This window comes from Geospiza fortis, unplaced genomic scaffold (genome assembly GCF_000277835.1).
Source record: "Geospiza fortis unplaced genomic scaffold, GeoFor_1.0 scaffold471, whole genome shotgun sequence".
Lineage (NCBI taxonomy): Eukaryota > Metazoa > Chordata > Aves > Passeriformes > Thraupidae > Geospiza > Geospiza fortis.
Genome location: NW_005054443.1, coordinates 1,291,615 through 1,310,991, shown reverse-complemented (window position 1 = coordinate 1,310,991; position 19,377 = coordinate 1,291,615). Strand labels below are relative to the sequence as shown.

The window sequence follows — 19,377 nt, the reverse complement described above, 5'->3', positions numbered from 1 at the left end:
CCATAAATAAAACGTAAGTTCTCTGTGGACTTCTAGTTCTGATAAATCAATGCAACTTTCTACTAAAGTTTATTACAGTTTCAGTTTAGGAATGGAAACTTTAGAAATATCATGGGACTTTTCCATGGAAAAAAATGGTGCAATATCTGCACCCTACCCCTCAGGGTTCAGGTGTCTCTGACCTAAGGTCGAGCTCTAATACAGCACAGCTGCAAAACCCTTGGTTAAAACTTCTGAAGAAAATTGCTAAGAGAAAGAGCTGTGGAAAAAAACCGGCAGTATGGCTTCAAGTTGACATTTTCCTATGATCACAAAACTAAGCACTGTTAAGACTTCGTTATATGCCTGAAAAACCCTGAATCTCTTCACAGGCAGCTCCCCATGGTACAGCAATGAGAAGGAGTAACTTAATTCCCAGTGACACTAAGATCCTTCCTCTTTTCTTGAGACAAAAAGGTCAAGAGATTGCAGTCTTGAAGGACAGAGAAAGGCAGCTGCCATTTCAACCTAGAGAAGTTCTTAGGAAGGAATTCATCTTTCCTAATAGTGATGTAGAACGGGGAAGGCATGGAAATCAGCAGTAAGCACCACTGAGTTTCAAGAAAGGCTAGGGCATGGACACTGACAAAGGGAGAGACTAACAAGAGAATTAATAACAAAAGAAGGTGGAAGGGTGGAAGACAGGGAAAACCAACTGCAAAACTGACTTATTATTCAGAATGTTGTACACAAGAAGATGCAGACTGTCCATCTGGACACTGCTCCATGTCATGGGGCAGGACAAAAGTGGTGGCACTGAGTACTGTCCAGCATACCTCAGCACACTGAATTTAAATGCAGGGTTCAAGACAGTTCCTGGCCTGTGCCATCTGCCCAGAGATACTTCTGCCTTGCACAACTTGATGCAGGTCTGAATTGATCAGAGGGAAGAGGATACTCATTCCATCAGTGTATTTTGACACATTGAGATTTTTTTTTTCATAATGCCAGTGGATGTCAGTGGACAGCACAGAACAGGTGAAATAATTTTGACACCTTGGAAGAATAACCAGCTGAATGCAAAGCAATGAGCAAACTGAGAAAAACAAAGATTATTCTTTTTCAAGACAGGGGATTTAAAGAGTTCCTCTGCTCCACTCTTCCAGATTGAACAAGCCTTCTAGGAGTACCAGACATTTTACAACAAACCTGCAGCAGCGTTTCAAGAGCTCAGTTGTACTGGGAGTAACAGCTTTCCTCCTGACAAGCTCCAGTGATGGGATAGAAGAGACAGCAAAATCAACTATGTTAATTAAAACATTCCTGTTACTTCATTGTATGAAAATTATTGGTTAAATTGACAGTGATTGTTTTTGCCAATATTCCAGGGCAGTAATTGTGTCTTAGCACAAAGAAGTAGAGATCTGACTGTTAAAAAACTCCACAGTTTGGAGATAATTCATAAGAAGATTCTTTTTTTTATTTTTTCAATTTTCCTAAATTACAATAGAGTTTTCTGGTTCAGTAAAGGAAAATATGCTAATTTTCAGAAATTATGCCAAACGTCACAGTGAAAAAAAAAATTATGAGAAAAAGAAAACAACTTTCCCTAGGGGGCCTTAACAATCCCCTCCTTTAGCAGGAGGGAGGATTTTATTTTAACTTTTCTTCCTAAGGTAGCTGTCTTTAAGATGTATCTGTTCACCAGCAGATTCAAGGAACAACATAAATTAGAAATAAAGTCTCCTAATAGAAGGGCCATAGCAAAGAAAAAAAATAAATTTGCAGGAGCTCATTTAGCCATCCTGCATTATTCAGGTGTGTTTCAACTGGGGCACTGTTTCACCACCAGAATGCAGAGACACAGACCAGATCAAGATCTGTATCATGCAATGAATGTCAAAGACAAAGCATGCTGGAAAGCCCTGAAATAAATAAATCTACCCACAGAAATACTGATATGGATAAGAAGAAACTACAAAACACAGTCTATCTTACTAATCCTTCAACATAGCCACTTTAGTTTTACTATGGACAGTTCCACTGGTTTTGGGTCAGACTGGGTCTCATCAGGAACAACAGAAGAGCTTCAAACTGGAAGTAGATTTAGATCAGATATTAGGAAGAAATTCTTTACTGTGAGGGTGGTGAGGAAGTTGGAACAGCTTGCCCAGAGAAGCTGTGGATGCCCCATCCCTGGCATTCTGTATTCTAGGTTCACAACACCATATGAGATGGTTGTGGGGAGAGGGAGCTTTCAGCATAGGAACAGGTGGTTTAAATTCCAGACAATCTGGGAAGGTCTCCACTTCATACCTTTAAATGAGAAAACCCTTTCTTTCTGAGTCTGACTCAAACGTGGTTCACCATGGCCAAAATCCATTAAACTCCTTCAAACCTGTTCACATTCTAGGTTAAATCTAATCCAGACCTCAATGTAATTCTCCGGCTTTCTGAGAATTACACTGAAGGAGCACTTACATTATATTTCATCAAAAGGAAACAAAGCATTTTCTGAAGAGGCAACTGCTCCAGTAAGTGTGATGCAACCAAGTCTGGAGAGATTTCTTTCTTTGCATTCTAATTATGGACACTTTTATTCAGTAAACTTACAGATAAGACTTGTCTATTACAAACCCCTGAAATCTCATTTTGCTAAAATGAAAACATATTTCAAATGCTTTGGAGAACTATTAAGATTATTGAATGCCTAGAATACTGCCTCAAGTCTCCAAGTGGTTCACTATCTTCCCCTAGAGAACAGGCAAGCAGCATGCAATTATCACAGTAATTAAAAAGGTGCAATGATTCTTCTCTTAAAGACTCCTGTTTTATTAATTCTCTGGTATGCTTTGGAGACTGGCATTATTTTACTCCTACCCAGCTTAATTATACCGTCATTAGTTTATCAGCATCTCTTTTTAAACCCTAGGGCCAGTTATTAGCATGTCACTTGCTAACTGTTAACCAATAACCACTACACCTTCAAAGCAGGGTCTTCTACTATAAAAAAAAGCCAATTTGTAAAGACAGATTTAATATCATCATTCAATTTACATTTTTCAGTCATTTAACTTTCTGCTTTTAATTTAAGAAGGTTACTGTTTAGCTTAATGAAAACACAAATCATTCTGATGTATCAGGTAATGAAACACTTCCAGTACACAGGAAGTTTATGAAACTGAATGCCTGTTTTAATACTCAACAGTATGTACCACTGAGAAAACAGAAAGCATATGATATTCTTAAATATAACTAAAATTGTGGATATCACTCTCTACTAAGTCTGGCTGAGGTGGAGTTAAAATTTCCTTCACAGCAGCCTGTTTGGCACTGCATTTTGGATCCATGACTAATCCAGGGTTGGTAACACAACACAACCCTACAGGACAGACTCACACAGCAACAAGTACTGCATTACTTGATCATACAAGCAGATGAAAAATAATTAGAAAAACTGTTTCATGTTAAAATACATGAAATAATTGTGTATTAAATATGTACCTCCTTTGTCTAGACAGACATTTACATTATTATGAAGGGCAAAGTGACCCAGAAACCCTTCTGAAGGGAGCTAGACTTCATTTGTATGCTCCGCTTTTGACTAAGCTGAAGTTAGCTTAGCTTAGTAGAGAAAATCTTATAAATACAAAATTCTTTACTATAATTTAGCTGCACTGCTTTCTGGTACTTTTCATTAAATACTTCTTTCCAGTTAAGACAGAAAGAAAAAATACCAAAAATAACATCAAATAATTAGTACTTGTATAAGTTTGCATCTTCAGAACATAAATGTGGGATTTTGACAGCAACTGTATTTCATTTTGTGTTTGACATCACACCAATTCAATTGAAATGACATTTACTCACTGACAGGTGGCCAGGTAACTTTAAAAAAATATATCCAATGGAAACATTATTTCTGTTGAAGTACACAATTTTTTGTGTTAAAAAGGCAAGTAAGACTAAGTAATTCCTTAAAAGACTAGGAACAATGAGCCAATACCACTTGTTACTACCATTTTCTCTAGCTACACTCCTGCCTATCTTCCACCAGCTTTACAGCAGCAAAGAGATGATTCAAAATATTGGGGGAAAATAGTAATGACCAAAGAAAATCCAGGTCACAGTATCCTCTATTATTTTCTGAGCAGCTAAATCCCAAACTAATATCACTGCCAGTCTTACTGAAAATTATTCTACAATTGCTTCTATATAATAGGTGAACTTTGTATGCTATTACAATCAGAGGTCAGATCTATTAATTATAACATCCAAAACAGGAGCCAAGACTGCTGCCACGCACCAGACACTGCACTATCTCATTTAGTAAAGAGACATGCTGTCAGTCACTCAAGAAAGCAGTCCTCTGCTAAACCTCATCTGCTAATTGAGACTCAACAGTGAATGCTTTTGCTGTTACCCAGGATCTCTTTTCACTTTATCTACAAGTTTGATGCAACTGACATTGAAAAGAAAAAAGCATGCACAGTCATTATTTCACCTGCAGTCTACAGTCACATGGAAGGTTGCTTTCAAGGTCACTGTAGCTGGAAAATGCTAAAATATTATACTTGAAACCATTCAGTCTTAATTCCTGCAACCTGCTGGTTTAGGACAGACAGTAAAAACTGCCAGTGAATTAACTTATGTCTTCAGCCCTAGAAACATGCTTACAACTTTCCTGTCACCTTGAAGTACTCACCAGCACATTTTGTTCTTGTTTTGAGAGCTGGGCCAGGAGATCCTGTTCCTCCTTCACCTGGTCTTGTAAGCAACACACTGATTTCATATTCTGTATCAGGATCCAGGTGCCCAATCTTATAGCTTGTGGAGTCCACGGGTTGTATGTCATACCAGCTTCCACTTGAAGTTCGATACTCAACTTCTCTTTGGATAATGGGTCCATCCCCATTGATGGAATTGGCATTCAGCTGTATCCAGAGGTAAGTTGCACCAACCGAGGACAGCTGAGGTGGAGCAATGGGAACTGGTGGCTCTGAAAAACAGTAAGGTATGATAACAAGCTATGATTAAACCTCTGCCTTTTCTACTTCTAAAGCATTCAAATAAGCAACAGGTTTTGTACTACATTAAAATTGAAGACTGCATAAAAACATGGATTTGAAGAAATCACCATTACAGACTGACTTATTTTCATTAAACTGCAATATTCAGATTCTTTTGCTTATGCAGTTGGAGATTTTAACCTGTAGCTTTTGGTTTAAACCTCATAATTCCAAATCAGGTGCAAATGGAATTCTGTTCACTTGACATTCCATGGCAACTCCCAATTTAAAAAGAAAGATAATCTCGGGTTTTCTCACACAAATACACTTCGTTCTGGATATTAATGTTAACCCTATTCAAAACTAATGTTTTCAAGATTACATTTATGTTGTAGCCTATCCTTACACATAGTGAGAATAGGAATTTCTGTATGGAAACAAAATGAATTTTTTATTAATTGTTTTCCATATACCTAACTACATAGCCTTCGTATTTTCAGACTTCTGTGTAAGCAGAGTAAGTACAGTAATTTTTCAATTTTATACTTTGGTTATAATCAAGGATCTTCTAAATGAAAGCTGGAGGATTTCTTGAGTTTTTACTAGAGGTCTGTTTCTACTTCATGTAATGGCTATTTTCACCAACTACCACACAGAAATGGTACTCTATCACAGAGCAAGGATGCATGTGATATCCTGATAGTTTGGATTCTGAATATTTCAAAACCGACCAAAGTTTTAAACCCACTTTTATTTACTATTTGATGGACACCTATTTTAAATTACACTGCAGAAATGATTTGCAGACATCATCTTTTTTAAAGGAAAATAACAAATATTTTTTTACCCTACTGGTTAAATTACTCTGCTATTTCATGCATCATATCTGCAAAAAATTCACCTTCCTGTTGGTTAAATATATTCAAGTAGAATGAACTCAAGCCACTGTAATAAGGCACTATTTGATCCAATATTCTTTTCCATTCTTAACATATCTATCAGCAAACACTGCCACCTTCTTAAGGCTACACAGAATATGCAATGAACAAAGGACATCTATGTTCCCTAAGCTTCAGATTCAGATTGAGCCTCTTCTGCTAACCATTTCCCTCTGTGTTGAGATACAGGTAGTCAAACAGACAAGAAGTTGAATTTCTCTATTTCATCATTTTGTCATGCTCTTCAAAGTCACAGTTAAAGCAAAGAAAATAAAAGAATGAAGCAAAAGGGAGAAAGGATCTCTGGGAAGCATTCAGTATTTCCTGAGAAATAGCAGAACTACTATTTTAACAAACATGTAATTATCCTACAGTATTCTACCTTTTTTCATATATAGAAACAGTAACTCAGAACACTGAAGATTAGCTGTGTCTCAGATAGATGGTGTTTCTAATTAGCAAGGTACACTTGTTTGCAAGCTTCGATCTGTGCAATCTGTTAGCAATTGATGAAATAAAACACTATAAGCCAGCAAACACAGGCATCATCACTGCGTGTTTTCATCTTATAAAAACTAAGTGACTACTATCATGAACACAATACAAAGGGTAACAAACCAGAACATCTCCAAAGATATCTATTAAGTTTTACTAATTGGAATTGACATAAAAATAGCTATAAAAATATTGTGGCAGATTCCAGGATATAAAGAATATTGTTTAGATTTTCAAATCAGCAGTGAAAGCATTGTTTTATGTCAATAGCAATATATGGCAAACTGATGTCATTGCTGAGTTAGAAACATACTGTAATTTTATTGAAACTATTCTTCCTAAAGTATATAAACTATGGCTTCATACAGTGATAGTGTGTCTGGAAACAGTTCTGACTTGACTCAAAATGATTTAGCATCAATTTAAATCATTAGGCTGTTTTGTGAACCAAGACGCGAAATGGAACTTTTATAAAGCATCCTAAGGCATTTAGTTAGCCATGCTGAAAGAACAGTTAATTACTTTCAAGTTTCAAATGCTACTAAAGGCTGTTGAAGTGCCATTCAAAATGCAAACTCAGGAGTTAGGTCACTAAGGTTAGTGGTTACACCAATTCATTCCAAATATTACAAGTACTTGAAACAGATAGTATTTTATTGTCTTTTTATACCTCAGGGCATGTTTTTCAATTCTCTAGGACCACAATGAAAAGGTTAATTCAAGTTACACTATTTCAGCAAGGCCTGCATACACTGCAATTTCATACTATTAACATGGTTTAAGACCACAAGTTACCATCTTACCAGAGATTGAGACTACCTAAAATCAACATTACACATATGATGCTCATATTAAGTGACTGGTTAAAAACATGAGAGTCAATTCAGAAGATCCTCTAATACAAACACTGTATATCCAAATATAATGAAGTGATTTTAAGACTGAGGTCTGAAATGCATTCTTCTGACTTTTTAATTTATTTTTTCTTTTCACAGAATGATTTAATATTTTTAAGATGCTGAGGAGTTTGAATCAGGTAGGTACCACACTGCAGCACTACTGTCCTTCACTAAAAGCAGTTTTGCTGGCAGTCACTGAGGTAGTCTCAATTAAATTTCATGCAAATTAATACCTTTATGAAACAGTACAATAGACTTGATATTTCAGGGCTGTGTATGTTCAAGGAAGGATTTTCAACTGACAGCAGAAACAAGTTTGTAGCAATAGCTATTTAGTACAATGACTTATCTTGAAGAGTTCTTCCTTGCAGATCTCCTCCTGAAGCAAATGGTCAAATATATTCAGTACTGTGAATATTTTAAACATAGGTTTTTAAAATAGAATATTAACTGAAAAAAAGATGGTAAGTGGATCCATACTTCAAATTTTATGCCTTTTAGACTTCAAACCTCCTCTTGAATTCTCTGACAAATGACAATGGGTGCAATCCCTTAGGGAAAGGAAATCGTGGCTACCTTACAAAGCCAGAGGTCTGCAGGTGACAGAAAGCTTTAAGCAGGTGATCTCATGTGACTCTACATAAATGGATCACTTAAATGAGAAAAAGACCGACTTTATGATAAGGAGCGGCCCTTCTCTTACACAGATAATAAAAACAAATGTAGCCATACATGAATGTAAACTATTTATTCTTATGCACTCTTTATAAATTGAAAACACACTTGAAACTGCAACTCCTTCATTTAAACTGCTTTGTTCTTAAATTACACAGATTTTCCAATCATTTTCTACAACATCTTAACATCTTTTACTCTGCAGTTATTTTCAAATTTTAATTGGGAGGGGAAAGGCATCACACTGAGATGCCAGTGGAGATAATATAAATCTCTAAGATTTAAGTGAGTTAAAGACAAAAATAGACATTTCTTCTCTGTGGCTCAGAAGCACTATCTTGAAAAATGACAAAAATCTACTTCCTCGCTTTTTGCAAATGCATGAATGTTATGTTTACCTTCCCCTCTTTCTTCCCCTCTACAAAATCATAGAATCATATTGGAAAAGACCGCCAAGATAATGAAATTCAACCTCTGACTAAACACCAAGATGCCAACTAAACGATGGCACTAAGTGAATATTATCAGGGATGGGGACCCCACTACCTCCATGGGCAGCCCATTCCAATGCTTAACCAAGAAAAAATATTCTTCCTGATGTCCAACCCAAATCTCCCCAGAAAAGCTGGAGTCTATGAACTCTTGTCCTGTCCCCCGCTGTCTGGGAGAAGAGGCTGACCCCCACCTGGCTATGACCTCCTGTCAGGCAGCTGTAGAGAGCAATGAGGTCCCCTCTGAGCCTCCTTTTCTCCAGGCTAAACATCCTCAGCGCCCTCAGCTGCTCCTGACCCACTCTCCAGACTCTTCACCAGCTCCCTGCCCTCCTCTGGACTCACTCCAGCACCTCAATGTCTCTCCTGTAGCGAGGGGACCAGAAGGGGACACAGCACTCAAGGTGTGGCCTCACCAGTGCCAAGTACAGGGGGGACAATCACTGCCCTGGTCCTGCTGGCCACACACAGGCCAGAGTGCCACTGGCCTTCTTGGTCACGACATGTCAGCTCAAGTTCTTGGTCACCACATGCCAGCTCAGGTTCTTGGTCACCACATGCCAGCTCAGGTTCAGCCAGCTGTCAACCAGCACCCCCATGTCTTCCTCCCCAGCTTTTGTACTTGTGTAGTCCCCATTTTCACCTACCTTGCTTCTCATTTCAAAACACCTCCCAGTTTGCCTTTCCTTTCAGTCCCAGCACGAACAACCTCATCTGGGTATGCAGCTTCTTGTTCTTGCACTCCTCACTATTCACACTGTTAATGCATCACCATTTTACTCTCAAAGTACAAAGATTCAGCAAGATGGAGGACTGTATACTAAAAGCAAACAAATGGTAAGCTCATAGGTCTTGATCCCTGTGCGTGGATCCAGCCTGCCCCAGAGGAGCTCAGATCCCTCCTTGCAATTAAATTCCGTACACTGTATTTAGAATTTCAGGTAATTGGAAAGGTGAACTCAAAGAAGTCCCAGGGTCTTGCTGGGTTTTATTTAGTAGTTTGTTAACTAACTATTTGAGAACAGATTTTCACAGGAAGAGAAAAATCACATTTTTGACATAACTAGTACCCTCTTGAAAAAATATTACTGCTTCAAAGTCCAGAGCCTTCAGCACTTTCCTATAGCAAGTTCACAAAGATGGATGAACTGTATCAGCTCTTCTTGTTGGAGGTTTTCTTAACACCTCCAGGCTGAGACACACACCCACACTGAAAAATACAAGTCTCCAGTCAGTTTGCACAAAATGAGCATATGAAACTGGACTCCCTTATAGGAACTGTTAGGCAATAATAAGTTCCAATGCCAGCACTGCTGGTAAAAAAAGGCTACAGACAGTGACGGATCCAGCATGAAAGGCTAGTTGGAGACAGCAAAAACAGATGGCAAGTATCTGTGTATATTTAATGTATGAGAACAGTTGATACCACAGATAAGCAATTGTTGCTATTTTCTTACTATGTCTTGATGTCAAAATGGCTTTGTCCTCCAGAATAAATTCTTTGCTCTAGAGGTCCTGAAGAGGTTTGGTTCTGTTCCCAGTGTTAAAAAAATTTTCCATTTGGAAAATGCAGACATTTAAGCTGCCAGCATTACAGATGGCTACCTTTCTATGCCCTTGCTTAAAAACCTAGCCAAACTCCTTTTAACCAATTTGACACCTAGGTTTACCTTGTTTGAACTCAATAAGCAGTCTGAACTCTGTAATAATCTGATGTCTGCTAGACAGGCTCATTCTGTTCTCCTAAATCTAATCTGTGTTGGGTCTGCCCACTATTAGAAAACTTCAACCTAGGGACTGTATGTAGAACTCTAATTTACTCCACCAAACACATTTAATCAATTCCACCCGACTATTTTCCTTTTGCTCAATGTTTGATTACTTTTATGTCATCTATTAGATACAAGCTGATGTTTTTTACAATAAGTGGGTTATCTGACAAGGCCAATTTCATGCCTCCCATTAGATAAAGTGACATTTCAATCCAATTCTCTGACAAACTTAGATGAGGATATCGTGCCGTTTGAACACACACAATGACAAGGCACTTGTCTTTTCAGCCTTTCTTATCAGAACAAACACTCAGGTAAATTGAAAACCTCCCCTTCAGGATTTATTTAAATAGAACAATCAATACTTTATTACACCATCCTCTAAAAGGTATGTAAGTTACCACAAACAAGTTTTCAACTAAAACTCTTTCTCTCCCCCCTCCATTTTAAGGCCAGACTAATTGTTCACTGACAAGCTTTTTCTCATTAACTAGACAATATTCATGTTTACTATTATTTAATAACAGAACAGACAGCTCTTTAATTGCAATTTTCCCCCTCCATACTGCTGAAACTTTGCTGTAACATGCTCACTCAGGTGAAAAAAGAAGACAAAAAAAAGAAGTAAGAACACCTGGCAGTTTCTTACATGTCTTTCATTTTCAAGATCTCATTCCTATTCCTTTGTGATTGTAGGTTTGATTTGCAGCACCTGAAACTAGCAGCCCTTCTGCCCTTTACAAGAGTTCTGGTACCTCATCTCCAGTGCCATAAAACATCATGCCACAACAGCACTACAAAGCTTAAAGATCTTTCCACACATAACTGGAATCTACTTAGAGTATGTTCCTATTTAGTGAAACTCAGTCTACAGTGAAGTTGAATGAATGTTGTACAGAGTTCTAACCCACTCTACTGTGCAAACACCTTGACTTAAAAGCAAATATGTTTTGAAAAAAGCCCTATGCCAGAGCAAAACTTTTTGCAACTTGAGTTACAGGTTCAGTAACCAAACTGAAATAGAGCATGATAAATGTGAAGAACTGATTTTCTCCAACTTACAAATGCCCCATTTGACTCTCCTGTCATTCCAGCAATGTAATTCCAAAGAAATTCCTCCGAAGGCAGTTCAGTAACACAAGTGTAAATGAGAGGAGAATTAAATTCATTGCTTGTAACAAAGAGGGGGGAGTAATTACACCACTATTTTTACACATACTATTATTAAGCCATCAGCAATTCACAAGTATACTAAACATGCAGTGTGGGAATATATACATTCTTCATGATTTATGGATAGTAATGGATTAAAAAAATATATAGCTGCACTGAAATCAACCTGTTGTCTTTGAAGTCTGCTAGATATTGCAAAAAACCTGCTGAAAATTAGGAAATACCATTTCTTAATTATATGCCATCAATAAGAAAGTGTATTTATTCATTAGCCCCTAATGCCGCTGTTCAGTACAGTCATCTAATGTTTTACAGCACAATGCTTAAAATGGGTCTTTTTAGGTCAGAAGGAATGACCTGCAGGTGGTCTTATAAAAGCTCCAACACAGGCAATGGGGATTACCATAATTACTTTGCCACTCTACAAGCAGTTAATGGGATTACACCCTAAGGCTATCCACTTGCTCACAGTGCCCAGTGCAGATTTTCTGAAAGAATCTGGGTAAGCACAAATGCTTTAATGATACGCTTCATAATTTCATCTATTGCACCTCAAAAGAAGCACTAATAAATTAAAACACCCTGAATCAAAGAGACTGAGAAGAAATGAACTCCTTCGGATTCCTGCACCTCTCCTCACTGATGCAGTAATTCCTCCCTCTGCGTCCTTCAGGCAGTGCTCATTCCTCTTTGTTTTCACTTGTGTTAGGTCTGAAAGATGCTTCATCATTCCTACTGGGGTTATAGTCCATGCTTCCTTTTTTTGCTGACTTTCATACATATCTATTTTTGACCATCTACTTTATTTTCTTTTCATGCTTGGACTGAAATAACCTCAATTTTCCCACCACACCTTATAATTACATTCTCATCTCACCCACTCTATTTGTTTCTTTTTTCATCTGTCAATTCAAACAGCTCTTCTATGTTTTCATGCTACAATTTTTCTTGTTTTGTTACCTTCATACCCTGGTTACTTCCAACATCCTTCTCTTGTCCTGTTTCTCTGCATTTTATCTACAATGCATTCACTAAAACCCTATTCTTACTTTTGGAAAATAGTTTATTCTCAATTATGGCTTTCTTCCATCCTCTTCTACTAGTGACAGAAGTATTCTGTCACCAGTAGAAAAGGATGCAAGCAAGTGTTCTAAGTGTTCCCCAAGCTATTTAAAAAAACCCTTCCGTACACTGAAATATGTGTATTTTATGTGTTCACTTAAATGTAAATCTTGCATATTTTGTGTGAAGTATATTTTTAGAATACCATCCCCACAAAGCAGGCAAGCAGCAATTATCATGTTCATACTTCAAATAAGTTTGTAAAGACGTATAGATCTGAACAGTGCATTTTAGGGAAATACTTAAAACAGCAATCAACAAGTACCTAGTTAATTAGCCCTGGCTTCTTCTGTCACTCCCTTGTTACAGCTGGATAGACTCTTAAGATTTACATAAGCAAAATCTATTTACTGAACCTCTTATCAAGTTTAACAGGCTATGGGTGACATTCTTACTGCATTAGCAACTGGAAGCCCTGATTCCACACAGGGAGCATGCCAATACTGATTTGTATGGTGAAGTACCTTTGACTATCAGTTCTGCATAGTTGGATACACCAACTCCTCCTTCCGTCCGGATCATGCAGCGATAGTTGCCGGCGTCCTGCTTGGTGGCATTCACCACACTGAAAAGAGCTACAAATCGTCGGGCATTGAACACTTTTATGTCCTTCAAAGGTGCATCCCGTACATAGATACCCTAGGCAAAGAAAATAAAATAAAGAATGTGATTAGTCATATTAAAAAAATATATACTGACAACCCATTTTACTTCTCACAAGTTCCCCAGAAGGAGAGGAGATATAAAAGCAGAAGCCTGTATGTTACTTTCACAGGTGTGACAGGGAGACTTTTCTGCCTTCCCATGTGAGTTAAACCATTCATCATGAGTGGGCAACCATTAACCTGTTAACAGCTGCTTTCAACTCTTTATAGATTAACTAATAGAAAGATTTGAGAACAACGTAACATTTAGTTGCTTAGCTTGTTTTACACAAATACTTAAATTTATTTACTTTTTAGAAAATGAAGCCCAGCATAGTCAGTTGGTGCTTTCTCTTCCCTTCCTGCATCTGCTGCTTGGGATATGCATTTTTCAGGGAAACATTAGTGGATGGTTCTCATAGCAGCACCCACCCAAGAAGTTATCAATGACTCTGGTAGAAGAGACTAGGCAGAGATTAATCAGGTAAATGACCTGAAGTTGTCTCCATCTCTCACTTTCTCAACATGGCATTGGAAACTGGGTAGTTTCTTTTTCAGCACAGTGTCTTGCTGTCAATTCAACACATTATATGTATGGCACAAGAAAATGAGCCCTGTAACAGCTGAGGAGCACAAGGAGTGAAAAACGGAGGGGGAAAGACAGAAGAAGGCACAGATGACAACTTGCCACATCCTTTCACACAAAGATAATGGCAGAGAGACTTGGCTCTCAAATCCTCATCAGAACTCATGCTCCACCTGACCATGAAATAGGATATGTGCACTATGAACACTCACAATCCCACAGAAAATGTGTAATGATTGAATTATGAAAGCTGGATGGAAAAAAAAATAAAATCAAACCAACCACCAAAATGTACTGACAACATTAACCCAAACAAGCAAACAAGAGAGAAGCACTTCTCATACAGTGATATGTATTCCAACAAACAGAATGCTGCAACCACTATCGAAACATGAAGACAAAGTGGAAAACCCCAACTAGCACTTCATAACAATCACTCTCTCCAGGAAGGCACACACAATGTCTGATGGTAAATACTGACACCAGATATGTTTAGTGTTTCTCTGACTTGAGGAGCTTCAAGCAGATCAAGGGTCCTGCACTATCAAGCTTCTATAAACCAACAACACTGCTGATGTCTGTTTTTCTGCCCTGGTGTCTGTAGCTTCTCCAGCTGAATTTAAGACATACAGAAAATACTGATGTCATTTTACTATGGTCTTATTTGCCACTAAATTGGAAGTATCCTTGAAATACAAATTGTAACAGAAGAATTTTGAACAACAGTCACACAAAATTAAACTCATCCATAAATCATAAAACCAAGTCGAAGTTAATCATGCTGTTATACCAAAGATGCAACATAATTAACAATAAATACTGATTCTAATGCACAGTAGAGTTATTTCCTGTTCAAAAGAAGTGGATGATGTAAAGCTAATGTGAAAGGGAAAAAAAAGGTTGTAAGATGTCGAAAGAAGAATGTGCTATCATGTCTTAAAAATTATTCAGTTGTAAATTATTGAGAATTCCTTCAGATAGTTGACAGCTCCTTAAGGTTCCTCAAAGTTTGAGCTGCTGATAAAGCAGCTTCTGTGATGTGGCATGGCAGTTACAAAAACCTAAACTTGGAGAGAAACATTTCAAACTACTATTTCAAAACTACTATTTTTGCCACTGTAATATCCTTCTAGCAAGAATGGCTGCTGATAACAGGAGATAAGCAGTGGGTTAATTAGGAGTTTGGAGAATGAGTATTTCTTAAAAGCCACGTTATTTCTTACCTAATACAATAACTTAATTAATCCTGGTAATCGGAACTGCTGATCAATCACAAGCCAGTTTTAAATTATGTTACTACAGTTTTCAGGCTCTTGAAGGATCCCAAACATATCCAAATCTCACGGTTACATTACACCCATCCATATCACTATTCCCATTTTTCTAGCTGCAACATCAGGAAGGCATGCAACATGCATGCAGGCTTTTTTATCCTGCCAAGAAATAGGATAAGTTATTCCCCAGGGAAAAAACATAGTGCCACACACTGATTAATTCTAGCACCTAAACTTGCTCAGCTCATTTAGAGTGGGAACAAAGTACTCTGCTCTACAGCCTGCACAGAACACCCACCCTTCCACATGGGGAACCTTCATCCACAATTTACCAGGACTCTCATGAGTTACCATACAAATGAAGAACTGTAAATATTTTAAATTCACAATTTCTTGCTGTTTCCATAGAGAAAGAAATGAAGGGAAAGGATTAGGCAATGCCACTGTAATCTCTGCCTTAATATGCAGTCCATGAAGAGGGGCAATCATGGCAAGACATGATGCATACACAGCCCCTGCTGGCCCTATACAGGGAAGTGTCTCCTACCACACCATCCTCTCAGACCTCCAAGTGGCTGGTAAAAACCCTGAACTTCACAGTCTGGGTGTTCACAGAAACTGCCAGCAGTCCTTGAAGGCAACTGCTCCAATACCCATCCCTATAGGATATATTTCTCATCTTTTTCATGCATATTTAGAATGGAAATTGGAACTAATCAATGCACTGTAGCAGTTACAATAAATTACTATTTCACCTGGGTCCCATAATCTTTTTCACCTTCTGCCGATTCTCAAATATACTAATCTCACCTGATTTTGAATGTTTCAACTGCTGTTCTACAACAGGAAATCTTAGTTTGATCAAATAATTGACTTACATGGCTTTGTGACACATGCCATTGATTCACATACCAATAATTTTAACTGAAAAAAAGAGAGGCCGAATCAGACCAGGAAGCACACATCACTTGCTCAAATGAAAAATCCAGAGAAGCCTTAAATGTAACTCAGCTTGGTTCCACAGAGGATTTGAGCAAATTTTCCCTCCACCAAAATCCAGGTGAGAAAAGGTTATTAATGGTGGCTTCAAAATTCATGAAAGAGCTTGGAATAAAAAGCCTTTATTATTAATACTAAAACAAAGCTGTAAAATATATGGGAGATTATTATCAATAAAGATTATCTTGACTGAATTCTCTTGAACATTGCAAACTCATGGAGGCAATGTGTAGAGTGTCTAATTATATGTTAGAACTCAAATAGTCCCACAGAATCACTAGCATGACATTTTTTACTAGAACTCAAAGGAGAAGAAAAAAGCCCAATTTCTTTCTTTAATCTCTTTGGGAAGAAATATATTCAAGGAAAATATAGTGTCTGTAACAGACAAAGACAAAGAAACATAATTGCTTTACGTTCCACAAGAAAAAATACAGCCCAAGAGAGCAAGTTTTCCTTCCCTTCTGGGATGACAGTAAATGAGCAGGAGAGCTGCCTAATTGATTTAAGCCTAAGCATAAAGGAGCAGTAATGAAGGTAATGAATTCAAGTATAAGGAAAGTTCAATCTATAGGCATTGTTCAATCCTCTAGGCAACTAGAAGACAGTTACTAAGGCTGCGCAGAAAAAAATTTTAAAAAATAATCCCACACCTACAACTTCTCCCAAACTCTTACTTCAGCAGTAGACAAATGACAGAAGACTATTTTTAGTCTGAAAAAATGCTATTAACAATTTGATATATGAATACAGAATAGTTTCTGTTGTAGCAGTACCCACACATCCAGCTTCACTCCCTTTATTTGTGATTCACATTTTGTTTCCCCTGATTTACTGCAATGATTTCAGTAAGTTACCCAGGTTTGGTATCTTTTTTTCCAGTGTTTAACAGGCCCATTTCAGCTCACTGTGTGATAAATTACCAGCTCTCAGTGCTGACTGCTAACAGCTATTTCATTTAGAATGGCTAAAAATAACATATCAAATGAAAATTTGTTTATTAAACATTCTAGCACATCCCATTACCATTTCTTCACAAAGAAGTATTTTTAGTAGCCTTCAGAAAAGTAAGTTTTCATCACTCACGAATGCAACAATATAAACTCCCACAAATAAGAGTTCGATTATGATATGCTGTTATACTAACTATAGTCATTAAAACTTTCCTCTCAGGTTTTTTGAGATTCTTCAATTTACCAGTAGGTCTTGCAAACTCTCACTTTTTACATGAAAGCCTGAGTCTTCCCAAATACATGACATTTTATTGAAAATTAAACAAAAAAATGAGAAGTCCATAATTTACTGATCCCATTCCAGAAAAGAGGATAAAATTAATGATTAACAATATAACACTATGGTACTGGTATTAAAGCCTACTAGCACAGGTTGTTTGAGCAAATTTGTAGTATCCTGTTTTCTGGGTGGGGCTTTTTGTTTGTTTGGGGTTTTTTTAAAATACAATTCAAAAATAAATACGATTCTTTTAACTTTCTTTACTTTAGCCCTGATTTGCCACACAAAAGTCTGAGGCTTTGCTACTGATTAGGGCTGTTAGCTTTTCCTGCCCCTGGGACTTTGAGAACTGTGTGAACAGGATACTTCATTCTTTACAAAGAGGAAGCTGCCATAATCATTTAATGTTAGACCTACTCGGACTACAAAGGCCACGTCCCCAGGGCAGAGCTATCTCACCTCCTTAGAACACAAGAACTATGGTCACAGAATAAATACTGAGATCCAAAAATTAAAGTAACAGATTCCATTGGCAGCTGAGGAACCTGTGCATTTTCAAATGCTCAGAGAAAGCTTTCAAAAAATACCAAATACATATATAAAGAAATGCCATTTAAGCCAACTAATAAAAATATGTAACTGGTAAGTCACTTGTAAGAATAAATTTTCTATTAAAAACCAAGTTATTTAATATACAGGGATATAAAAAATAAGGTTAATTTAACTTCAGGATTTACACAGCTTGAAAAACCCATATTCCCAATACCAATATATTAAATACATGTACAGACAGTTAAAAGCATTGTTAAAATGCATGTTACTTTTCCATTTTGGGCAAGTTAGAATGAAAAAAAAATAGGTTATAGTTATTTAAATTACACTTACTGGCTCTTCTAGGCAATGAACTAACTCTAAGTCTTTTAAATGAACAGCAATTTAGCAGCAACAATCTATATATTAAACCTTTCAGAAATACTTTTAACAAAAACGTAGCAGCAATTCAAAGGCATTGAACTTCTGGGATGTTACATCCAGCATTACCAGTGATAATCACACTCAAGGCATGTATCAACAATTTTGTGAGTAGAGAGTTAAAAGGAAACATCAGTCATCCTCTGTCCATATGGGTAGATTAGGCAGCTTTTTATACTTTTAACAGAAGAAAGGGTTTGCATTATCCCACTTCCATATACGTACACATATAAAATTGTGATTAGAGTTATACCAGTGGGATCTCAAACAAAATCAGCAAGGCCAGAAGCAATTTTTGTTTAAAATGTGTATAAAACCTAAATCAAATAGTAATTAATACCTCAGGAATATTGCTTTGCAGAGTTCATATAATTCCAGGAACTAAGATGGCTACCTCTGAATTTCTAGATTCGTGTTCATAACCAAGACAACTGTTTGTCAGTCTAGATTAGAGCCATTACATATCCTGTGATTATCCAGTATTTATTCCATCTAAGTTAACAACTCTATTTCATTCAAGGAATAAGGCCATGATGGAAAAAGAATATTATTGTCCTATTTGGAATTATTCTGCTATGAGATGGAATTGCACTCTGCAGGTGTAACTAATGGGCATTCAAGCAAACTATTATTATTTTACCTTTCAAGAAAGGCTTCTCCTTTCACTAATTTCATGTTTGATAACTGAGCCTTTTCTTCAAATTACAGAGGCCTCCTGAAGTCCCTGTTTATTATGACTAAACCTAAGTACTGGCTGGAGCTGTCAGGTAGTACTATAAAATATTATTTAAGTTACACATCGAGTAATCACATCAAATATTAAGCACTGACGTCTATTTGAAGACACAGTTACAAACACAGAAAGTAAACAAAAATAATGCATTTTCTGGAGTCATTAAACTCTGTGTAATTTAACCAAAGCAGTTACTCTCTACTCATATACTGAAATTATGTTGTATCATGCTGACAGGAAAAAATCTGTTATTATGTAGACATTTTAGAAGTAAGAAAAATAAATCCAAAAACTAAACACCTGTTCAGTCTATTTCTTATTTTTACTTTAAATTCCAGAGCAGCTAAGAAGAGTTTATCTCCTCTAACAATTTGCCAGTGCTC

At 37.0% G+C, this 19,377-nt stretch overlaps 1 protein-coding gene across 1 annotated transcript in view; it reads right to left on the bottom strand.

Moving 5' to 3' along the window:
* The window catches only part of PTPRM (protein tyrosine phosphatase receptor type M), a 341,545-nt gene that overhangs the window by 262,853 nt on the left and 59,315 nt on the right, over nt 1-19,377 (bottom strand). Inside the window, exons 5-6 of the mRNA XM_031062267.1 lie at nt 13,018-13,192; nt 4,685-4,978 (exon numbers count right to left, since the gene is read on the bottom strand). Coding sequence (XP_030918127.1) covers nt 4,685-4,978; nt 13,018-13,192 — 469 coding nt within the window. The remainder of the gene's footprint in view (nt 1-4,684; nt 4,979-13,017; nt 13,193-19,377) is intronic.